General features: G+C 36.9%; 1 protein-coding gene across 1 annotated transcript; it reads right to left on the bottom strand.

Annotated features, from left to right (window-relative positions):
* Positions 1-6,473: 6,473 nt before the first annotated feature.
* sall2 (spalt-like transcription factor 2) lies at positions 6,474-13,975 on the bottom strand. The gene is given in 4 exon segments (XM_052134398.1): positions 6,474-7,955; positions 7,958-8,015; positions 8,577-12,130; positions 13,775-13,975. Coding segments are annotated over 4 exon segments (3,798 nt in total). The 5' UTR covers positions 13,851-13,975; the 3' UTR covers positions 6,474-7,845.
* Between the last annotated feature and the right edge of the window lie 12,799 nt (positions 13,976-26,774).

Consider the following 26,774-nt stretch of genomic DNA (forward strand, 5'->3'; position numbering starts at 1 on the left):
AGCTGTAAGCCATTATCATCAAAATTATATCAAATAAAGGCTTGAAATATCTTACTTTGCTTGTAATGAGTCTATATAATATATTAGTTTCACCTTTTAAGTTGAATTACTGAAATTAATGAACTTTTGCACGATATTCTAATTTTTCGAAGTTTCACCTGTATATATATATATATATATATATATATATATATATATATATATATATATATTATATTTATATTTAATGGAGTTGTGCAGGTTTATGTGAATGTATCATAACATTAGGATGTTAATAATTATGACCATAGACACTTGAGAAAAATATATACAGTAAAAACTGTAAATGGGTCAATGACGTGACGCCTACATTTTCTGTCCAACTGCATTTTTTTCAGTTAAAAAAAGGTTTAAATGCATAAAAAGGTACCATATATATGTAGTACCTCTCTATTATATGTACTCACTTTAACTTTTCAAAAACCTTTATTTATTTGTAATTGTTCTGTTATTTAAAGTGTCAAAATATCATGTGGTGCGACCGTCCGGCCATGACTGCGGTTTTGAAAACATCTTTGTCTCTAACATCTTTGACTCTAAATTTATTCAAATTTATTTTATGCCCTATTCGGCATTATTTCCAAAGTGTTTTGTAGTCCTGAACAAAATTGCAAAGCATTTGTATTCATATTTCCATCATAATATACAAACAAACTTTGTCCGATGGTGTCGGCTTTATGAAATATCATGTGGTGCGACCATCAAGAAACGACCACTTTGGGACTTTTATGTTGAAATCCATTCAAAGACTGGAAGTTGCATGATGTACCAGTTTGCCAAGGACCCATGGAAGCAGCAAGCAGGTTTGTAACTCTCTCACAAATTTGGAAAAAAGTTCATTTTTAACGGCTGGTATGTAGTTGCCACATTTGGATATCATGTGGTATGACCTCAAAAAAACATTGAATATTATTCTTTTTCTACAAATATATATTTTGATTATAAATTTCATAGTGACTTTTTGTGGGAAGCTAGCATGTTTAATTTAGGTGGATAATTCTGTGCCTGTAAATTTGAACTGAACTTGAAAATATCATGTGGTGCGACCAAATATCATGTGGTGCGACCATTGCAGAGTGTTTTCCATGATAGATATATGTCCTAGATTGGCAGTTTTTGTGCTTTTATATTCAATTAATGATTTATATACGTAAAGTACTTTATTTTAGTATTATTTGGAATAGATATTTATGCAGTCATTTTAGTAATTTTTTCTAATATTTAAGACACAATGGTTTATGTTTTATCTTTGTACAATATCATGAGAAAAATACAAAAATATAATTTAGAGAATGTAATTTCACTTTGGTAATTATGCATTCATTGTTTATTTATGTATTTATATATTTATAACTGTTTTCATCTATTTTACCAGAAGATTTGCACTGCCAAGCAAAGTAAAAAGCGCTCGCCATATTAATTCTGACCCTGCAGCAAGAGCGGAGTACCTTGCTATGATAAGAGAAAGGTATGTTAAAACATTCTTAAAACTTAAAAGAGCTGTTCAACAAAAAGCTAGAAGCTTTAGCCATACATCAGTTCAACTGGATCCACCAAACAGAACAGTTTGTGACCTAAAACAAAATCTAACTGAATTTGAAACTGGTCTTCACATTGATTTTTTGGAAAACTATGCCTGCAAGGTGAGTACAGAAATACAAGCTTATCATTTTGGAGGCAGCCGAAAGCAGGCCACAATACACACTTCTGTCCTCTACACAGTCCATGGCACCAAATGCAACACTGTCAGACAGCCTCCGCCATCATGAGCAGGCAGTGTGGGCAATCCTGGAACCCATACTGAAAGAGTTTCGGGGAACCTGCCCACAGATTACAGTTCTACACATAATCAGTGATGGACCCGTTACACAGTACAGGAACAAAGCAAACTTTTACCTCCTTAGTACTGCGCCTTTCCTTTCTGGGTTCAAGCATGTTACATGGAATTATTCAGAAAAGTCCCATGGAAAGGGTGCCCCGGATGGCATTGGCGGTGCCGTAAAGAGGGATGCAGATCTCTGCGTTCAACGAGGAGGCGAGCTGTATGAGATGCTGGCCAAAAAATCAGGGTCAAATATTACTCACCATTGGATAAGCGAAGAGAGCATTCAAAAGTATGAGGGGCTGATTCCAGGCAAATTGATGGCTGTGAGGGGCACCTTAAAGATACACCAGGTTTTGTCTTCAGAAGCTGCACAAATTAGTCATAGGGAGGTGTCATGCTTCTGCAAGCATGCCGAAATGAAGACATGCCTATGTTACCAGCCAGTGAAAGTAGACCTGAGGGACACCATGTGGCACACTGAGGATCCCTCAAGCGCACCTGAGCCTCCAAGGGAACAAGCTAGTCTTCAAGACTTGAGTGGCAAGTTTGTGATCGTAACCTATGATGATCTTCCATATGTAGGCCAGGTCCTTGAGGTTGTGCGAGAGGAAGTCCAGGTTAGCTCCATGCGGCAGGTGGGTGAAAAGAACTTATTCATGTGGCCACAAACTCCAGATGTCATTTTCTACTGTAAAAAAGATGTTCATGCTGTCATCTCAGAACCTGTTATGATGATTGTCAAGTTAAATGAAATGTTCAAAACAAAGCCATGAATGTGTGCTGCACTTATAAATGTTTGTGATGAGTTTTAGAAAAAAAAAAAATGTTTATGAAATGTTTGTGTTCATGAAAATTCTGTGAAATTTTAATAAAATCTGTTTTAAATCTATTTTTTGTATGGAATTTATCATTTATTGATCTCTTTAAATATATTTGTGACTATATGAGGTCTTCGTGTCATTTGGAGCGACCACTCATCATGTGGTGCGACCAAACCTAGCAATTACTGTATTCAATTCAAAATAAAATATATAATTTATGTGACTGAAATATTAATCACTGATACAGTATGCTTAAGTGAATGATATTTTTTTAAAAATTTTATCAGTTTTATGCGATTTACAGGAAAAATAAGGCTTTATTTACATTTAAGAAGGTGACTGTGACATTGAAGAACAAAAATATGAGATCATTATTTATAAAAAATCACAACAAATGCAAATCATTTATTTCTTAACACTTTATATTACTGAGAACTTGTTAAAAATGTTATTCAGGTTAAGGAAAATGTATGAATTTTAAGATAAATCACGGTCGCACCACATGACATTTTTCTAGGCCACGGCGAATTGAACTAGATGAAAAAACACTAAAATCACTTAATTAAAATTTTTAATATGAATTTATGTGTACACAACATTCTTAATGTTTGAACAATTGCAATAGATATCCTTATTTTGGTCATTTTAAAATTGGCCTGTTGAAAATCCTTATACGTCATTGACCCAAATGTATTATACCTTATGGGAACAGTCCCCTTCCCTCCAAAATTAAACACACAAAAAATGTATTCAATTCAAATATATATATATATATATATACACATCTGACTAATTAATATCATTTTATTAATAGATTGGTGTGCCAAGAGTGTCATTAGTCTTCATGTAGACTAAGCAAGAGTCTTGTGACAAATTATAATAGGAAATTATGGCCATAAAAAATCATAGTACTTGGATACTTAAGTACATTTGAAGGCAAATACTTTTGTACTTTTACTCAAGTGAATGTTTAAAGGCAGCACTTCTACTTTTACTTGAGTAATATTTTACCTTGAGTATCTTTACTTTAACTCAAGTACATGGTATGTGTACTTCGTCCACCACTGGATAGTTCACCCAAAAAAAAAAATCTCTCATCATTTACTCACCCTCATGCCATCCCAGATGTGTATGCCTTTCTTTCTTTTGCTGAACACAAAAAATATTTTTTTTAGAAGAATATTTCAGCACCGTAGCTCCATTCAATGCAAGTGAATGGCGGCTAGAACTTTGTAGCTCCAAAAATCACAAAGGCGTCATAAAAGTAATCCATAATACTCCAGTGGTTAAATCCATGTCATCATAGGTGTGGATGAGAAAATTATCAATATTTAAGTCCTTTTTTCCCTATAAATATCCACCTTTGACCAGCTCCAACCAGTAGGTGTTTATATGCACAAAGAATGTGAATCACCAAAAAAGAAAAGAAGAAGAATGTGTAAGTGAAAGTGGAGATTTAACCACTGGATTCATATGGATTACTTTTATGCTGCCTTTATATGCTTTTTGGAGCTTCAAAGTTCTGGTCACCGTTCACTTGCATTGCATGGAACTACAGATCTGAAATATTCTTCTAAAAATCTTTGTTCGTGTTCTGCTGAAGAAAGAAAGTCATACACATCTGGGATGGCATGAGGGTGAGTAAATAATTTGAGAATTTTCCGTTTGGGTGAACTCTCCCTTTAAGTAAAAGACTACACAACATATGCAGAAATTAAAAAGGTAACAATGATAAAAATGCATACAGATTAAGTAGCTTACTCTGTGGAAAGAAGGAGATGAGCATCTACTTTGCACTCTACAATCTCAAGAACTATTAAATATTTTCAGTGATGTTTAGGCAGTGCTAATGGATCCTGGTCAGAAAAATATCAGGTTCGGGACATTTGCTTTCTGATATTTGTTTTAAAATTATCCAGCATTACAGGTGCATATGAAATGGTGACAATTAATGTTTTTCATGCATATCACAGTGATGTTAATTTCTACCGTACTACACTAATATCAGTCATTGTTGTCTATCAGATACCTCTCTGCAACGTTTATGAAAAACAATGAAAATATGACCATAAAAAATTATGGAATTGTGAACAATGATAATAATAATGAAATTTATGAAAATAAAAAAATATTCATAAAAAAAAAAAAAAACTGAAAACAACCATTAGACAACATCCTTTATAAGTCTTATTAGGTTTTCACACAAAATCTCCTTGCAGTATTTGGGAAGGTTAGTTTATAATTATAAAAACCTAAAAAGAACATTCTTAAAACATTAGGAATTGGTTGGGGGAAAAAATGGAAACCATACACTGACATTACATTTATGCATTTGGCACTCTTTTATCCAAAGCGACTTACAGTGCACTTATTACAGGGACAATCCCCCTGGAGCAACCTGTAGTTAAGTGCCTTGCTCAAGGACACAATGGTGGTGGCTGTGGGAATTGAACCAGCAACCTTCTGATTACCAGTTATGTGCATTATCTCACTACACCACCACCACTCACATTAAGGGAACATTCTGTGTTTGCTGGGTTGTGATACATTTCCTGTGAATATATTTGTAGCTACGCAATACCATAAAATGTGTATTTCTAAAATATCCATAGACCCGTAGCATACGGGCAGGCAAAGAAATTATTTTAGATGTCCTACTTGGGGTTCGTGCCCAACATGATCACACGGAAAGTCTGCATGTGGTTTCCATTCTGGGGCTAAGCCTCATGGGTGCATTCAGTGACGTTATTGTGTTTTCCCTAAAAGCAGAGGTCGTAAGGTTAGCACTAGTTGTTACGTTGAGTGGATGACCATGAGTAACATTTGACATCATACTAGTTTCACGAAACTCTAAATTGTTTAGGAAAGTATATGGGGGCATCATCATTGTAATATGGGATGATTACTGGGAATGGTATTTGTACCATCAATTGTATGGCTGTTCATACCACACATGCAAATATGTTGCACAAGGCAATGGCTTTCTGTAAATGTAAGCACATTGATATGTAGGGAACAAAAGTGAAAGATGATTTCTTAAAACATATTAGCTTTTCCATTGCTCAGGGGTCAAGATGTTGCGCTTAGTACACCAGTTTATTTGAATTTTGGTTGCCCTTGGATACAAGCAGTTTCCAAATAGCACCCCTGCCATAAATTCCAGCTTTGTGAAGCTCACTAAAGTACATCCCATCTGTAAGCTCAGACTTAAAAACTGACAGAATTAGGCTAGGTTATGCTCTTATTTGCAGTAATTATGTCATTTTGTTTTAATGACCTCAACATCATCAAACTAATATTTCTGCATTTATTTTGTTTACAGTATTTTAAATAAACATGATCATTCATTATATTTGCTACTCACTTTTATAAATGTAACTTAACATGCATAAGTTTTTCTCTTTAATCATAACAACATACAGTATATATCAAGACCCCCCCGCCCTCTCTCTTTTTGTGTCCGTTTTATGTGCCTCTGCATGGTTGTCATGGTGCAGGAGATTAAAGGCCAGTCCTCAGACAGATTGTCAACGCTTCATCCAGTTTCTCCCTAACTGCGCTTGATGTGGCACACAGAAGCAATGCAGAGGAGTTTGATTGTGTAAAGGAGAAAATGGATTAGGGAGGCCTGTGTGTGAAGAAAATGCTTTTTTTTTTTCTCAGACCACCTAGGAAGAGTAACTGTGGACGTTTTATAAATATATGTACAACACAACACAGACCATGTGTTATATCAACAATATGCATTTAAAGAATTGCTTATTATGGTTCTTTTCATGAATACACAGGTTTTTATTAACTTTTTTTCTTTTATCTGTACTATGAAATTACAATTCACAGTCTCAGACTCATACACCCAATTCATTTCTAAGAAAGATACATTATGGAAATCCTATGTAAAGGTATCCAGACAAAGAACAAACACCACCATAAACAAACATTGCCACCAAGAAATATAGAAATCTATTTTAAGCTAGTGTTTCATCTCAGAGTGAGTACATTTATTTCTGCTTTTTTCAATAGCTACACTGAAATTAAGTAACAAAAGCTTACTCTGACTAAGATACAGGCATGTTAAACAATCTCAACTGACTCTTTAGTCTAGTTGGTGTCAAGAGCAGTATATTATCAAGCACTGTACAGCTGAACAGGACAAACATGAACACAATAGACAGGATGACAGGTCATTTACATATTTTTTTGTGTGTTTTCTTCATTTTAGAACTGATCCAAATGTTCCTTAACGCCAATTAAAAGCCAAAAGATTAAGTAGAATTATAAAACATTTAACATATAACAATTTAAACAGAATATATTTTTCACCATAACTATTAAAAACTTAAGGATTATGCCAAAGCTTTTTAGTATTTTGCAAGAATTGGCAAGAGCTTGTATTTTGGCTAACGCTTGATTACATCCACATAGCTCCACAAACTGCTTAGATTCAATAAGAATTGATTCTATGACTCTTAATTTTAAAAACACTCCCTCCAAATTTGACCATCCTTTCACTAAGTTTGATTAAAAATCCCAGCATATTTGTTTTAAAATATTGTTGTTCTTTAAAGTTAAACAAACCGTTCACTGATACAATTTTTCTTAATGTTTTATCTTTTTTGAGAAACAGACCAAAATTTTAATCATATGCAGAAAATCTTCCCCTCTAAGGCAATACAGCTTTTAAATCTCATTTATACTTGTTCATGTTTAACCAATTGCCCATATTGACAGGAAAGGACCAAAAGTATGTTACATCAGTGAAGTCAAATCAAAATGTGTGCAAGCACGAATGAGATTTCAGAGGAATGGTGGAGGACAACATTTTCAGTGAATAATTACTTCATTTCTATCTGTTCCTAAAACAAAGCAATTTCTTAACTACCTCTACATTTTCACTTTGATAAAAACAAACAAAACCATCATGACAAACTTGTACACTGACAAAACAATTTACAGCCATCAAAAAGAACATTGCATAATATTCAAGGAAGTACTACAGGATATATTTAGACGTTACATTCCAAGAATTGACTGCAGTTAAATGGCATCAAGCACTCACATATATGCATAACATATATTACAAATAAAAGTATTTCAATAATAAAGTAAGATCTGGGTGCAAGATCTAGAACATTTTCGTATGGTCTTTTGTAGTTCTGGTTAAAAGCTCTGATGTGTGTAGATGTTTAGGAGGGCTTGAAACTCTTTCAAGAAGCTCACTGATGCCCTGGTGGTAGGAAGGTTGTGTGATGCAACACTCTCTCTGGGCCCTTAGTTTTTGCAGGAGTTCGAGTAGCCTTGACAACTCCTCCATGGTGCTTCATATGTCCCTTGAAGTAAAAACAATTTATATATATATATATATATATATATATATATATATATATATATATATATATATTAGTATGTATCAAATTAAACTGTATATTCACACTGAATGACAATAATGTATCTTCGTATCTACAGCAGTATATCTTTCAAAAATGTATAAAGAATTATGGTCTTTGTTCACAAGATTATTATTTTAAATATCCCGAAAGTCTGTACAAATATGGGTAAAAAGGTTTTTAGTTATGCTGCTCCATTGGATTGGAACCAGTTACAAGATAAATTATGTTTTAAAGAGTTGGTCTCTCTAAATTAATTTGAGTCTCTTAAATGATTTGGTCTCTGATTTTCCTGATTGTAATTGTTTTAAGTGATATGTGTACATTTTGTAAATGTAATTGAAGTATTTGTTTTATGTTTAAATTATTTTGTTTTAATTAAGTGTGCTGCCTGTCTTGGCCAGCACCCTCTTGCAAAAGAGATTTTAAATATCAAGAGTTTTTATTTCTTGGTTAAATAAAGGTTAAATAAAAAAAATGGATTAATTCAACAAGGCCACTCACCTTCAATCCACTGCGACTTGCATACTCTTTTCCACATTCAGAACAGTGGTAAGTTTTTCTCTCTGGCATGGGAGGTGGAAGACTGGGAGTCAGAGATACGCATACAGTAGATTCTGTTCTGTCATTTTCAATTCCTGTTGTATCTTTTAGGTCAACTTTATCCTTTGCAATTGAACTACAGTGAGCTTCCATTATGGTCTTCGCAGCTTGTGTGTCAGGCTCATCAGGCACGGTCTCAGCTGGATCCCCACTTGTCTTGTTTAAAGCATCTGATACTACATTTGCATTAATAATCAAATCTGGAGTTGTCATTTGAGTGTTTTTTGGTGTTTTGTGTGCTTTATCTTCTCTATTTTCATCCTCACAGATCTCCTGGGGGATTGATTTGGATGTTTCAACAAGGCCTTGGTCAAGCTCCACTAGTTCTGATGCTGGATGTGGTAGAGGAACTCTTGACACATGATGAGCTTGTATACTAAGAAGATCCTCCAAATGTGAGCTTGATCCAGAAGTAGGCAAGGAAGATCTATTTTCACTAAATTCACAGTCATTTCTGTGTGGACTGGCTTTCACCGAAGCAGAGGAGCAGGACATTGCTATATCTCCTAGGAAAGCAGTATTGCTAGAAAGTTCAAAAGATAGTTCATCAGAGGCAGAAGGACTTGTTTTTGCTGAGACTGGGTGGGTGAAGGTAGGGACAAGAGATGCAGCAGATTCTATTGGAGAGGCTATACTGACAGAGAGGACAGGGGGATCTGCTCTGCCTGATGGAGGAAAATAGTGGGATGGATTCAGGGAATGGTCAGGGCTTAGGTCAAAAGGTGGTATAAGACCTGGGCTAAGTGGACCAGGTAGACTGGAGGTTGTGGGACATATTGTGAGAGCAGTACTGACCTCGAGGGGGTTAGTTTGACTACTAATGGAGCATTTAGAATCTGTTTCTAGATCAGCATGTTGTACCTGAACATCGGAAGTTCTAGGGCTGATCTCTGAAGCGGGGAGTTCAATAGACTGGGATTGGGATAAAGTATCACTTTCTGTTGAAGTATCATGCTCTGGTGGCAACTGTCCTCCTAAATGCATGCGAATATGATGTTGCAGCACAAGGGCATTAGTAAACTTCCGCTGACATAAGGGGCAAGAATTTTGTGCACGACTGTTTGGTGGGCGTGCTCGATGCGTGGCATGGTGAGCTCGAAGGCTTCCTTTAGTTGAGAAGGAACGTCCACACAGCTTGCAGGGGAAGGGGCGCTCGCCTAAATGGGTGGCCTGGTGCAAACGTAGCGCTCTTGGACAGCTTAGCACCCGAAGACACACACTGCACTGATTAGGGGCAAGTGCTCCAGCAGAATTCATAAGACCCAGATAAGGTGACTCCTTTCTGAAGATAGATGATGGTATCTGGACGGTAGATGATGAAAGTGCAGTGTTTGCATTTGTACTGAATGTTCTTGTGCTCATTAAACTACTGCTGCTATAGCTTAAACCACCTGTTGTGCTGTAGCTACTGGTAGAAGTCTCCCCAAAGGATGAAACCCAGTGGGACTGTCCATGTGGCTCCTTCTCTAACTTCTCTACCAGTTTTTGCAGTTTTGATGTGTCTGAGATTGAGGTGGAGATGGATGGAGCAGTGCTAGAGGCTGTGAAAGGGAATGTAACCTGTTGTTGTGGGGTTGTCAGAAAGGATCCTGTTGGAGTTGTGGGCCTGAGAAGCCCATGGCCTGGATGATGGTGGCTGGAAGATGCCGGGAAGAAGATTTTGGGTAATCTGGCAAGCTGAGAATAAGCAGAATGTGGGAGTAGGGAAGGTATTGGAGGGGTGTTCTCATCAAAGCACTGTTGTTTCACTCCTTTAAACAGCCCAGCAACAGACGAAGTGGATGAGGCAGGGGCTGAAAGCAGGGTGGAGACAAGAGAGGAAGAGGATGAGGGTGTGATTGAAGAGGTAGAGGATGTAGAGGCCGCAGCAGCTGCAGCAGCAGCACGGTTGAGCTGAAGGAGAGAGTGTGCTGTGGTCAGCAGGGCCAAATCAATACTAGGAGGCAGAGGAAGAGATGAAGTTGTGGTACGTGGTGAGGCAGTAGCACCCTCAAGACTCTCACCACACAGATCATCCGCTTCTTGCGGTTTCTGATGCCTCTGAGCAGCACTCATGCTAGTGGAGGACATAGTTTGTGTTTGTGCTGATCCTCCCATGGATGCCCCTGTCACAGATGCAAATAGGGAACACGGAAACAAAGAAAAAGAGAGTTCAGGGTTTTGCTCACGATGCCGCAAGAAGTGGACCTTGAGATTCCCACGTGTGGTGAATTGACTAAAACATATAGGGCACTGGTAAGGACGTTCCCCTGTGTGTGAGCGCAAGTGTATCTGCAGGGATGAATCACTGCTGAAGAGCTTCCGACAAAAGCGACATGCATGATGCATACGCCCCGATGATAAAGTCATACCTTCTTGCACAGAAAGTTTTGGATTCTGTGAGGGGGCTGAAGGGGCAGCAGCAGCTGCTTGCATAGCTTGGTTTGGAAAAGTCTGACTACTCTTCCCTCTGGCTCCTGTGATGTCAGAAGCTTTCTCATATTGAGTTTGGGTTGGTAGACCAAGGGAAGGTGTGAGTGGATAGTTTATGGTAGCAGATGTGGACATTGATGAGGATGTGGAAGAGTGAGTACTTGTAGGACTGGTGAAGTTTGCTGGAGTAACTACTCCACTATCAAACTGTGTCTTATGGGGACGTAAGATGTTCAAAAGAGGGTAGGCATGTTTAGAGGGCTTAGCGGTTGTCTGAGGGGGAGGCAGGGATGAGAAACTGGCCAAAAGGGGAGCCACTGAGGTAGGGGGAGGTGATGAGTTTTGCTGAGAAGGTTTTGGGTTGCTATCAGAACCCTTTAGACAGAGCTGTGGCAGTGGTGGTAAAATAAATGGCATTGAATCCAATTCATAAGAAGCTCCCCCCAGCCTCAATACTTGCCTACAGATCTCTTCAGTCATCTGCATCTGATGGATTTGCCTCTGCTGCAACACACGTAGCTCTTCGAGGATGAATGCGATGCTGATAGGTGCACATGCTGGGGCTGGAGGTACTGTGCTTGGGCTGGATGAAGGTGTAACTGGGCTTGGGGGACCTCCAGGCACAGGACTGGGGCTTCCATGATGTAGAGGTGCGCAGAGAGAAGCAGCAGAAGAGGAGGATGAAGATGAGGTTGTAGTAGCTGACACACCTAACTTTGGAGAAGCCATGAGTGATTGGGTGTGGAAGTGGGTAGGGGGCAGAGTTGGCGCAGCAGTGGAAATACACTGCTTAGTAAATTGGCTTGAAAAACAGGATTGTGGGATGTCAGGATTTTGGGCAAGGTCTAAGGAAAATTCTGTGGGTTGACAGGGGATATGAGTGTCAGGATGGGTTGCAGTGGCCAGAGAGGTTGTTGTAAGCCTCCCTACAGGTGGATTTAGGGTCAAGGAAGATTTGCCGCTCTGAGTTGTAGAGGATAAGGTAGTGCAGGAAGTGTTCTTTGCAAGAGTAGAGGAGAGTGACTTTACTGCCAACTGTTTCTCTGAGAAATCAGAAAGAGACAATTTACTCAACAATATAAGCCATTATGAAATACTTAGCAACCACATTGCTGAAGGGAGTATATAATATTGTTGTACTTTTGATACTACTAGTCTAGTTTTTAAATATGAGCCCAATTAGTTGCAATAGTATAAAGCAACACAGGTAGATATTATCATAATCATGAAGACTGGATCCAAAGTCCTCTTACTGATACCATCTAATTTAATTATCAGTAGTTTGAGGAGTCATTTTACAAACAGGTCTTATAAATTAGGCAAGCTGTTTTCAAATCCATTTATTTTATACTTCCAATGGCTTTACATTTTTATTGATTATTATCAGCACATATTGTTGTCATGTTGTTCCAACCCTTTTCTTACTTCCATGGAATACAAAAGGTGATGTTAGGCAGAATGTAACCCACAGTCAACTTTCAATTTCATTTCATCATCTTTTTCCATTCAATAAAAGTGAATGGTAACTGAGGATTAGGAATAGGTCACTCTGTGTTTTGTGTTCCACTGAATAAAGCCATAGCTATACAATAACTATATTTATATAAACTTTCCAATAACTATACATTTTATTTTCATCAAGATTTTCCCTGTTAATTTGCCCCAAACTTCAGCCAGTCATGTATTTGGGTGTCTCTCCCCTCCTCTCTCTTTATCACCTCAGTCCCTCTGATCTGAAATCCCATCCATCCACTAACTTTCAATGCTCATTGCACCGCTAACAGCCAACTTTGTTTCCACAGCAACCCATGAACATGGACAATGAACCTTGCCACAAAATTCTACACTCCTTAACTGGCTCACCTACCCATCTTACAGATACACAAGACTGAAAGAGTGAATGTATGCTATTACATCTCTTATATTTATTTAAATAAAACTTCTGTCCTAGCCCAGTGAAGCCTGAAAGATCAGGAAGCATTAGTGTTTTTGTTATCACAACATAAACAGCTAGATTGCCTTGTATGTCTATTTATATTTCACTGTAATGTTCTGTGTGCACTTGTTTCTTCTATCACCAAAAAAATTCCTTGTGTACATGAAAACACTTGGCAATGAAGCTCATTCTGATTCTGATTCTAAAACCTTAAGTTTACAGAAGAAGACAAAGCAGTAATGCATAAAGAGTTTCCTGTACTTGAAGAACTCTAGAATTTAAGTCACAAATCGACGCACTTTTATGCACATAGTTCTTAGAGGTTAATGCCTCACTGCACAAACAAAACGCCTTATGGAGACAATGAAGTCTCATGCCATTACAGTAACAGCACTCAAGTGGCTCCTACTTTTTCTGGTTCAGCATCTCCTTGCATTTTAGTTTCTCCCCACCATTTTATCTTCTTTTCTTTAAAACATTCACACTAGCCATGCAAATTATATCCTGGGTGGTCTACTAAATTCTAAGCTTGGAAACAGTTCCTACAGGGGCATATGTTGGGTTGGAAAATGAAAAGTACTAATTGGACACAAACTGTTTGGATGTAATTATGTCTAAGTATTAGCAGAATATTACTAATTTGTTTGGATGAGTTTCATTTTACTATCCTAAAAAGAATCTTAGATTTGATAACTAGATGATCTTTTAATGTCACAACAAATGATTAAAATTACAGTAAAACTTTTCTCACCATTTTGAAGTAGCCACGAAGTGTTGATGATGGGGCTAAAATAGTGCTGAGGTCTTTTCTGTTTCCGGCGTGACATGATGCAAGAGACGGTCAATGGCTAATTGGCTCATTGGTTGAATGAGATTTAAAATATTTCCCTTTGTGCTAAATTACAATAAATCTTACAGCATCTTTTCTGAGAAGCAATCAAAAATCCATCTTTAATTTGTAAAGAAACAAAAGGCCAAGTAGGAAGTGCATACATGAGCAGGCACTGTCTCAAAAGGGAACTAAACACTTGGCAAACTCAATCTGTCTATTCAGTGTCTATTTAAAATCCAAAGACAACTCTCCACCTCCTTTTCCAATTTCACTCTCAAACACAGTCTCGGCTTGTTCTCTCTCTACATTTGCATTCAAATAACGCAGAACACCACCTACTCATGCATATACCCCTCCTTTCCCTTACATGCCCCAAGTTTTAGGGCGTTCCCCAGAACCTTTTTTTTTTTTTTTTTTAAACCACAATAGTAAATATTAAATAATTACTATAATATACCAAGTTAAGAGCAAGTAAGGTAGCATAAGAGATGTAGTAGCCTTTATATAAAGTGTTTTCTTGAGTGAACACTAAATGACAATGTTTTTAATAAGCCTAGCAAAAATGTCATGGGACCACATGTGTATTTAGAATGATCATACTTGATAATTTTTTTATGTCACTCTCAGTTATGTCATGACATTATTTATTTGTTTATTTATGTTTTTGTGCTTTTTTCAATTCACTATTTACATCCCAAAACTGAAATTAAACTTAAATTTGTTAAGGAAAAGTTCACCAAATAAAGTTTAGCAGAATTACAGCCTCAGTCTCCATTCACTTCCACTGTATGGAAAAAGATGCAGTGGAAGTGAATGTTGACTGATAATATCGTACTGCCTAACATATCACTTTAGGTTCCATGGAAGAAAGAAATGCATAAATGTTTGAAACAACAAATGGGTGAGTAAATTATGAAGGAATTTTCATTTTTTGTGACTTATTGTGACAAAGATTATTCACTGAACCATACTGTAATACCCAACATATAATTAAGAACGTTAATACACCCCAACATATGATTTAAAAACTTGCTTGCACATACATGTGTGTGTTAAGTTTAGCCTTTAGAACATATTTGAAGGCCCAAATTAAATTATCTTATGTGAATAATTTAATTGAGTGAATGAAAAATTAAAACAATACCTAGAATTTGTATAGAGCAATGTCTTGTTTTCAGAGGGGTTCATTTCAGTCCACTATGCCCTTGTAAGCCTATTTATTTTAGAATTCCATAACACACAAATGTCTTTAGAATTAAAGTTAACGAATGCTTCTGGGGATTTTTAGCTATTTTTTAGCTTCTGTTTAAATAGCTAATTTAGCTTTTACAGCCTGTAGTTATGTACAATGTACACATGTACACATTACATATTTAAATCAAAACGTCAGATGGCCAGGGGAAACCATCATAAATGCTTGTCTTTAATAATAAACTCAAGGTTTTATTATTAAAAGCATATCATGCTAAAACGCAATACTGTAGCATATTTAGCAAGCATTTGTAAGCGGTTATAAACCTAGTGAAACTATTGTACAAAACTACAAATGTCATAATTACGTCAGCCAAATGCAGGCGGGAAGTACAACTCTACTGTACACGCAACCTGTTGCATCCTCGGGCGCGCGCTTTATGATCATAACCAATATGATTCATATTTACTATGACTGCAAGAAGTACTCTTCCGCAGTCGACACATCTAGAAACAGTATTGTAAATGGTGTAAATACACGGCGCTACTTACCAGGAGACGAGTGTCTTTCACAGCTGTTTGTGAAATTACAAGACAGAATGTGGCGCGCAATGTCTGTCTCGGAGTACCATCATTGCTGTTCCGACATTTTGCCACCAAGATGCGCAGTCGGCATTGACAGCAGTTAGTTCCACAGCTAAATTATTTATTTGATGTACTGTCTTTAGTACACGGTGTAATATGATGTAGTCGTGACTGGTCATTTGTCACCCATTGTTCGATATTTGGGTTGATGGCACATTGCGATATCGAAAAACTGACATTTTGTTAATCCTGTCGTTCTAGTCTACCCCTCCCTCGCTGTTCCACTCGCTTTGTATTGGGTAAAATGGCTCTCTCCCGGCATGTGTCTTTGTTGAGCAGACTTTAGCTCTGCAGCATCGACGGATGTCTGTCCATGAGTCTGTCGGTCCAAACCGGACATTGTATCTGTCTGCAGAGTAATTAACGAGAAATAACAGGCAAAGTAGTTCCTTTGTTCAAAGCCAATGCTCAGTTTGTGTGACACACGAAGAATAAGTTCGTCTTTGGGATAACATTATTTTAATTACATTTTTTACAAAATAATATTATAACATTACAAAATCAGCAATGAGGAAGACAAAGGAAACCAAATCATCTATAAAACTGCAATTTTAAGCCTCTTAACCACTCAGTGCACATACTTGGTAATAAGTTAGCCTATATCTTGTAGCCTATGACTAAAACATTTAATTTCACTGCTTACAAATGAGAGCAAACATGTTCATGTCCACTGCACTAAGTAGGAAATAGCTTTCCACTGGGATGGTTCTTTTATTCCTGTTCTTTTTGCACTTCAAATCCATGATTCAATCTGCTGATCAAATTAAATTGAATTAAATTGACAATTGATGAAGTATTGCAGATAGCCTGTTGTTTTCTTGTTTGGTGTGTAGTTATGTGGTGCTTAGTTATTGTAGTTTGTCTACTTCCAAGAGTAACTTACATTACAAATGTGTCACCATATATTGTCTATTTTTCTGGAATATATACACTCACTGAGCACTTTATTAGGAACAGGTCCTAATAAATTGCCCGAAGTGGTCTTCTGCTGTTGTATCTCATCCGCCTCAATGTTCGACGTGTTGTGCATTCTGAGATGCTATTCTGCTCACTACTCATACAGAGGGTTGTCTGATTTACCGTAGCCCCTCTGTCAGCTCGAACTAGTCTGGTCATTCTACGTTGACCTCTCTCATCAACAAAGGCATTTCTGTCTGCAGAACTGCCACTCACTGGATGTTTTTTTGTTTTTGGCACCATTCAGAGTAAACTCTAGAGACTGCTGTGCATGAAACTCCCAGGAGATCAACAGTTACAGAAATACTCAAACCTGGCACTGACAATCATGCCACAGTTGAAATCATTGATGTAAACATTAACTGAAGCTCTTGACCCACACTTGCCTGATTTTATGCATTGCACTGATGTGACACAATTAGCTGATTAGATAATTGTACGAATAAGTAGGTGTACAGGTGTACCTAAAAAAAAGTGTATATAATGCATATATTTAGCCACAGTTATCCCAATTTTTGGGGTGGGACTGATATCATATACTGTATATCAACATAGTTTCCTTAAGTAGGAGGAATATATATATATATATATATATATATATATATATATATATATATATATATATATATATATATATATATATTAAATTCCTCTCCCTCTTAAAATTGTCTTTATTGTGCTTTTAATACAGCTGATAAAACTTGGTATTAAAACATTTCAAACATCATTGAAGGAATCAAGAATACTGACCAGACACAGTCTGTGTTTTCTTATGCTTGAGATACTTAATAGATTATCTTATTGTTCCGATTCATCATCCTCACACCTTTTTTTAATGTATAAAATTCAAAAACTCAGAAAATGACCAGTTGTAGTCAAATGGGTACAAATACTATACACTCACTCACACTTAAGTGCAGCCACTTAAGGTATAATTAAAAAAAAAAAAGAAATGAATGTTTAAATTAAATTTATTTAAATTAAAATTAAATAATTCATGGTAGCACCATTTTTAATGAGAATGACAACCACGCATTGAGGGATGGACTTACATTTCTTCAATGGCAAGCACAGTATAAAGCTGTAAAAAGCTCCTAGATCACATCTGATTTCCAACTCATCAACATTATTGTCTACTGAATATTCTTGGAAAGATGATTTTTCAATGTTTTGTCCATGGAATGATCCAAGGACACTTTAAACAGCAGTACAGCCGATTGAAGAGACTATTAGTGAATAAGGTCTATTCCCAGGTGCACTCAGTAATTTTTTCCTCATTAAAAAACTTTAACTCCTAAAGCCATGAATTGTAATTTTGCAATATATGTAGGAATCAGGGCTGGATAGGTAATCTGGCATACCGGGCATTTTCCCGGTGGGCCGACCGGGGCGGACTGGTTATCGGGAGAACCGGGCCGGCTGCGAAATGATCAGAATGGGCTTTGATAAAAGCTGAAATGAGCCCCCAAACGGTGCCACTATATGCCTAAGGTGGCAGCGATATGCAGAAAGAGAGCCCCCCCCCACCCGTTCAACAACTTTTGGGTCAATTCCTATGTAAAATCCAGGGCTGATTTCTCTTCCCAGTCCACCCCTGGTATGAAATCATGATCACTCACATTAAAATGAAGACTCCAGTTGTAACAGTAACCTTATAAAAGCTGTTTTATTCTACATGGAGAGTGTCCACACATGGGGGCTGGCGTGTTAGAATCACATGACTACTCGCTTAATCTCAGTAACTGTTAGGGATGGGCGATACTACTTATTTTCTTTTCGATCCGATACCAATAATTTCAAGTTCAATATTGTCAATACCGATACCAATACTGATACTTCTGTAATATAATACAGATAATTTATTTTGATAAAATGGGTAATTTAAAAGAATATTTTTATTCATTATTCAAGTCATAATTTTCTTTAGCCTAAACAGAAAATGATTAGACTTCTATTTTGTTTACCCTTACAATAATTAAACATTTCACTACAGTAACTATAGTTTAACCATGGTATTTAGTTAATCCATAGTTACCACACAATTAACCATGGTTACTACAATATTACTTTAGTAAAACCATGGTTAACTATTTTTAATTACTTACTAACAACAATTACACACAATTATAAGAAATAAGAAATGTCACCTTTTGCTATGTTGTTATTTTAGCGTGAAGTTACTTCAGAAGCAGTGGTGTAGTGTCTGAAGAGGTGGGCAAACTGTGAATTTATACAAAAAAACGCATGCACCCACTCTCTAAAATTAATTTACATTTATGCACAATTCATGTAAAATGTGTAAGAATTTAAGTTTCTTGCTGGCATGGTGTAGAGTACACTGCTAAGAACAATGGCATGGTAACTTCATGTTAAATATGTATTTAAATTAATAGGTATGATTATTGTTCCTTTTATTGGGCTACTATGACATTTTTTAACACTTTATTATTATTCTAACTAATAAACTAATAAATTATATGCAATAAACTGTTAAGCATTAATATGAGTGTAGTAATTTTCACGTTAACACGTTATCTTGTATTACCATTTATAGCCTACATAATAATTAATGTTTTTTTATTATTTGTTTACTATTATGTGCTTTTCTGTGTAGTGAAATTGTTTTTTTACTTAGAAATATAAATGCAACTTATTTGATATCACGAGATAAACCCACCACTGACAGCAGTAAAAGTTAGAAAAAAAGAGCATAAAGCATCAAGGCAATAACATGCAGTATTTTCACAAAGTTTAATTGCATAAGTTACATTTAAATGTATATTATATGTTATATGTATGTTATATATATATATATATATATATATATATATATATATATATATATATATATATATAGGGAAATAAATATGCAGTGCAAATTATAGTTTCTCCAGGGTGCTTGTGCATCACGCTGGAAACGTCCCGCCCATTACTGAAACAGATAATATGATTGGTTAGGGGTTAGTATCCAATCCCGTCTGAAATGAACGTTCTGATTGGTGGATCAGTTTATTCCGACTGTCTGTCTTGCCAGTGCTCCCCGGTGCATCTCTATGTGCGTTTAGAGAGAATCTCTGTACATTTTTTTTAATTAGTAATAATAAAACACAGTTCACTCAACGGTGCTGCGGCATTGCGTTATTATTTTGAAAATGTTCGTTGTCAAAAGCTCGTTGATCTGGCGGCCACACGTATCATCACTTAATTCAGGAGGGCATACGCAAAATCCTAAAACAGATAGGAGGCCATACGGTATATGCCTGTGTATGCCCTAGACTACCAGTGGCGGCTGCTGGTCTTTCAAAGAGGGGAAGCTCATTTTCGGCCTACATTATAAACTTATTTACCCTATTTTTTGCACTAAATCAATCTTAGGTGATGATCTGCCCTGCTGTTTAATTCTAATTTTTTCCTCGTAAGGAAGACTTTAAAATGGCTTCGCCAAAATCAGGTCGACAATATTAGCACCGTCTGCCATCGTGCGCAGTTTCACCCGTACGACGCTAGCCTAGCCTACTGTATGAATGAATGAATGAACGAACGAACGAACGAACGCTCTAAAACAAAATATATTAAACTTGGTAAAACTGAAACAAGGAATGTGGTGTATAATTGTGTGAAATGTATTATGCAAATTGACTGGCAATTTCGCCAAACAAATATAAAGAAATAGGTTGCAGCAGTTTGTCTTTCAACTACACTTGAGAAATCCGCGATGGGACTGAGCGCGAAATAGCTTCAGTGACTTCTTATAGTACAGATTCGCTGTCAATCAAAAGGAGATGCAGTCTTTCGACAGATCCTCCAATCATCACGCGGAAGCCCGGAGTCCGGGCCAGCCCACTCCTCATTCACCTCCAGAGACGCTGAGCGTCCGTGGGCGGGACATAATCGCAGCATTTATCAATTCAATTCAATTCAAATGAGCTTTATTGGCATGACAAATTGTACATTGTATTGCCAAAGCATGTATATGAGCATGAAAAATAACAGTAGAACAAATTCTGTATTGAACAAATGAAAAAAATATAAAATATAAAATTATAAAAATATATAAAAATATAAAATAAAATATAATATATATATATATATATATATATATATATATATATATATATATATATATATATATATATAATAATAATAATTAACAGTGTATATACTTTTATTGGTGTGTGAGTGTGAGTGAGTGTGAGTGAGCGTGTGTGTGTGTGTGTGTGTGTGTGTGTGTGTGTGTGTGTGTGTGTGGTGTGTAGTGTGTGTGTAAATGGGCGCATCACTGTTTGGTCGACTCTTCCCTCTTTTTGTGGCAGGAATTGATGTATTTTGCTGCTAGTGAAATGCAGTCTCTGTGTTCACCAAGTAAATATTGAGCTTGTGCATCATTCTTTTTGAAGTTGGGACAAATCATTTCAAATTTGGGAAAGAAGTGTTTTCGAATGTTATTATAATTAGGGCAGGTGGTTAAGAAGTGCAGCTCTGTTTCTATTTGTCCTTGGTTACAGTACGGGCATAACCTGCCCTCTCTGGGCATCCAGCTCTGCCTGTATCTGCCCTTCTCTATCATCAGGCTGTGGTCGCTCAGTCTGTACCTCGTCATGTTTTTCCTCAGTTTGTGGTCTCTGACTGTACTCAGGTATTCTGCTGTCGTGTAGTCTCTGTTTAGGGTCAAATAACATTGTAGTTTACTTTGTTTTTGTGTTGTTTCATTCCAATAAGTTCGGTACTTTTCTTTTTGTGTGTTAATCATTTGGTTGGGCCGGATTGTGTGGATGAGGGTGTCCGTGTCCTGAGGCTGATTATTGTTAGTCGGGTTAGTCTGTGTGTGGAGCCTCAGGACCAGCTGGATGATGGGACTCTTCTCAGCGTTCACTTCATGGTTTTTAAGGGCTTTAAAATGATAAGAGTTGGGGTCACTCAGTTTTAGATGTTTCCAAAATTTGATGGCTCGTTTCTCAATGTGGATTAATAGAGGGTTTTGGCCTAATTCTGCCCTGCATGCATTGTTCGGTGTGTTCCTCTGTACTCTCAGGACACTCTTACAGAACTCTGTATGCAGGGCTTCAATCGGATTTTTATCCCATTTGTCAAATTGGTGATTTAGGAGAGGACCCCAAACTTCACTGCCATATAGTGCAATAGGTTCAATGACTGACTGGAATATTTTGAGCCAGATTCTGATTGGTATTTCAAATTGGATAGATTTTTTAATGGCATAGAAGGCCCTTCTTGCTTTCGCTTTCAGTTCATTCACGGCCAAGTTGAGGTTTCCGTTTGCACTGAATTTCAGCCCGAGGTAAGTGTAGTTTGTGGTATGATCAATTTTGGTCGTACCAAGGGTGAAATGTGTCTCTTTCCCTGACATCTGGGTCTTTTCTGGAACGTTATTACTTTGGTTTTAGTTGGGTTAATGGTCAGGGCCCAGGTCTGACAGAACTGATGCAGGAGGTCCAGGTTCTGCTGTAGACCCTCTTCTGTTGGAGACAGAAGATTCGTTGTCAATCAAATCAGCATTTATCCAATGACCGTCTATTTTCGGAGCACTGAAAAAAACTGTTCAGAGCAGCCCCATTGAAGTCAATGGACGCTCGGCTTCAACAGGGAAATGCACTGACGCTACGGGAATGTATGAGAAGTAAATCGAGTCAGCCGACCTGCTATATGTAATGTAGCTGATTCTGAACGAACTCGTCTTCGAGATGAACGTGTTCTAACGCATTTTTAGTCAATAAATTGTTTACACAATAGTACATATTTGACCATAATTTTTTTGACATTATAGGGGAAGCTGAGCTTCCCTTGCAGTCTTAAAGAAATCCCCACTGTAGACTACATACCAGAAGCTGTTTCTCCGAGTTTCCATCATTAGGCCTACCTCTATGCACTGATCCCTCTAGTTTGAACGAGCCTTGTGACGGAACAAGCGCTTGTCTGCTTGTGTCTTTCAGCATTTATGAATGTTAAGATGAGTGGATAAGAAACAGTTCCCATCCTGCACAAGTATTTGCTAATATAGCCTAATAAATTTTATTTAAATGTGAAGCTTATGATTATTGTTCGTGGTAACCAAATAATAATATCCCTGGTTAAAAAAAATAATAAACAATTTAGAATCGATATTTTTGTGTGATGATCGATATTTTCGATCAGTATCGGAAGTATTGATACTTTTAGGATCGATCCGCCCATCCCTAGTAACTGTCCTGTTATTTGACACTTTTGATTATTGAAGTAGTAATCATGGCTGACTGTGGCATCTGAAACTGAAAACTGTCAATTTCAAATAATGCTGTATCCAAGCCGCTAGGTGTCAGTGTAAGATGACATCAAACGTTACTGAGCGCTCCTTTAATATCCAGAAACAATTATAAGTAAAATAGGTCATAGGTTGATTTCCTCAAAAAGTGCATACACTGTTGCGACCAATGGCATGAGTTGGGCGGGACTATATGTTTGTCCGACAAATGGCAGACGGAGGGTGTATTCAAAGGTCTGCCTGACAATAATATTTAATTTAACAATTATGCTGGTGACGCTAGTGATGTAGAATTTTACACTTCAGCTTTAATAACATATACAGATATGGAAACCCAACTGAATGGAAAAAGAACAAACATGTATATCTGAACCATTTGCAAAGAGTGATTGCTCTGCGGTTCCTAAATGTGTGGCACAGATGTGGAACAAACTTCCTTTACAACGTTTCTTAAATAATGGATTAAGAAACAACAGTAATGGCAGAGATAATGCTTGTAAATTACATTTTATTACATAAAATCTCTCAACATCATTGTTTGTTTGTTTATTTGTTTAGATGTCCGATACAGTATATATATATATATACACACACACACACACAAAGACAATAAATTGTATGACAACATATACTGTATATGTTTCTAATTTAAATAGGAAATAAAACTGATGACATGTTCCAGAGGTCTGGTCTCTGTTTTTATTTTAAAGTTACAATGTAAGTAAAATAAAATGAATGCATATGAGGTTTTTTTTTAGCCAATGTGACATGACAACATGTGAAAAACAAGTCTTATTTGATACTGCACTTAATACTGCACCTAACCCTTGTTTTTTCCAGGGTCTGATTCATATTGTTTACAAACAATAAGTAGAACTGCTTGTATTAATAGATAAGATTATGGTATAAGAATTCAGTATAACTGATTTTAGAAGGCTAAATCCAGATTAACAATTTTAATAAAAACATCTCAAAACAGACAATTTCCCACCATTCTCGTTTCATAGTACATAAGTGTATGCATATTTAGACCAGAAAATTTCACAAGACAATAAGTGATTAAATAATAAACAAAATTCCACATACAGTATCCTAGGCTGTATAAAACACGTTTAATTTGTAATAGCATTTAGCTTGAATAACATGAGCCTTTTGTATGGAGAGATGCATGAACATTTTAAAATATTTTATGTTTTGTTCCACGAAAGGAATGTAGTACTAGCGTGCGTTTGGAAAGACAATAAGGATCAGTAAATGCTGATCACATATATATTTTAGGCGAACTGTTCCTTTAAATAGCAACACAATTGACAAATATTGTGTTGTTATTGTTTACTTTATTTTTCCATATCTTTTCAGAGGCCTGTTGCACGATGCCGGTTTCAGTGGCTACCCAGGTAAGTTTGAGTTTTGTTTGAGCAAATTCAGTTTTTTCGGGCTCAAGAAAGTGGGGTTGGCGTTCATTGTCATAGCAACTTACGCCACACAGCTAACCTGCTCTGGAGCAGGTTTTATTCTGGGTTACAGATCGCAAACTGATGGTGAACCAATCAGCTGTGCGTAAAGTGACATCTCTGACGCAGTCTCTCGCTCCAAATAAAAGCGCCATTCCTGGGAAATATATATATTAAATATATTTAGATTCATATACTACGATTTTATATATTATGCCTACATATTAAGATATTATAAGATGGCTTATTTGGGAGATCGTGGAACATTTTATCTTTTGAGCAGCACAATAACATTTATAATTGAGTTTATTCTTTACATAGGCTACTGTGCCTGTATGCAGTGCGTATTGCTGTGAACCTCGGAAAACAAGTGCTTTTAGAGGTTTTCAGGTCATTCTCACGCTTTAAAGATTTTTTTTTGTGTGTGTGTGTGAGGAGTCAGTACAAATATACTGGTAAAATTATATTTTTATATCACACAAAATGATATTGCTTGCACTTAATTACATTTTATTAGGCTTTTAATTTAAGTTCAAATAAAAGCTTTAACGTTTTGGATAAATATAGAGATTATTTTCTTTCTTTTTTTTGCTTTTAAAATTAATTAGCATGTGTCTTATTGTGAACCTACAGTATATCTGTTAAATTAAAAATTATTGTAAAGCTACCCACTTAGATCACTTACAGATGTGTAATAATTTAACTCACACTTAAATAATCATTCAAAACAGTGACTGGCCATGCTCCTAAAACAGAGCCAGAAAAACAACCTTATATGCTATAACATCCAAAAACAAAACATTTACAAAATAACATCCATATTTCAATACCTTCAATTACTATCCCTGGACCACATGGCCTCAATTCTGTTCGATGCACATATTTAGGTGGGCAAGATCCATCCTGAGGAGCAACCGTATACACAGCTTTATAATCATCTGGCTGAGCTATCACTTTAAAAGATGTGCCCATCCACAAATCCTGAATCTTATGTGTTCCTGAAAATTTTTGATACCTCCGATAAACCACTTGACCCACATGTAAAGAACTCTGCAATGAAGGTGGACCAATCTGTCTCTTCCTAACTTCAACAGCATGCTCCATCTGTCCCCTTGCTTTTTGATAAGCCTCTTTAAATCGCTCTTGATACCCCACCACCTACTCATCAACTGTCTCTGTAGCATCTGTCTGGCTTACCCCAAACAAAATGTCAACTGGTAAATTCGGTGATTGCCCAAAAAACAGAAAATATGGGCTATAGCCAGTGCTCACATGTTCAGTTGTATTATAAACAAAAACTACTTCTGGTAAATAATCTACCCATCTTTTCTTCTCGGAAGGTGAAAGAGTCCTTAACAAATTATGTAGGGTTCGATTGAACCTCTCGCACTGGCCATTGCCCTGTGGGTGATAGGGGTAGTTCGACTCTGCCTAATCCCATACATTTTACATACATTTCAGACCATCTCTTTCTCAAAACATCTCCCCTGATCCGAATGAATTATTTGGGGAACTCCATACTTGTGAATCCACTCCCTAACAAGAGATTTTGTCACAGTCACTGCTTTTTAGTCCCGGGTAGGTACTGCAACCACAAATTTTGAGAACACATCATTAAAAATTAAAACATTCTCCTTACCATCACTAGAAGGCTCTAGAACGGTAAAATCCATAGCTACTACTTCAAATGGTCTTCTAGCTAACAAAATACCCATTTCAGTTACCAGTTTTGGCACTGGGGCTTTTGCCACAATACATCTCTCACAATGCCTACAATAAGTTTCAATATCTTGAAGCATTCCTGGCCAATAACATCTAGCCCTGACCAGCTTAAAAGTGCATTCAACGCCCTGATGCCCATGTTCGTCATGTAGCACACAAAGGACTTCCTCCTTCAAACTCTGAGGTAGGAGCACCTGTTTAATTTGGCCTTGTCTAGTATCCACAAATTGGCGATACGAAACTCCCTCCTCCTCTATCAACTTCTCCCACTGCCGCAGGAGTTCCAAGGTCTTACCATCCTCTTTAGCCCTCACCAATCTACCAGGTTTAACTTGCTGACTCCAATACACAAGAAACCTTGCAATAATGGGGTTGGACTGTTGTTGGGTTGCCCACAACTCAGGTGAGAACACCCGGAAGCTACATGTGGTTGTCTGCTCATTCACCATCAATGTATGATCCTTCTCTTGAATTTGATTAAAAATGCTTCCCCCAAATACATCTACCTGTGTCTGCCATGACAACGCATCTGCACCTACATTTTGACGCCCTGGCCAATAATGAATTTCAAAATCAAATCTGGCCAGCTCTGAAAACCATCTCTGCTCAACGGCTCCAAACTTGGCAGTCTGCAGATGGCTCAAAGGGTTATTATCTGTAAACACAATAAATGTGTGACCTACCAAATAATCAC

Source organism: Xyrauchen texanus, chromosome 9 (assembly GCF_025860055.1).
Source record: "Xyrauchen texanus isolate HMW12.3.18 chromosome 9, RBS_HiC_50CHRs, whole genome shotgun sequence".
In the NCBI taxonomy this organism is placed as follows: Eukaryota; Metazoa; Chordata; class Actinopteri; order Cypriniformes; family Catostomidae; genus Xyrauchen; species Xyrauchen texanus.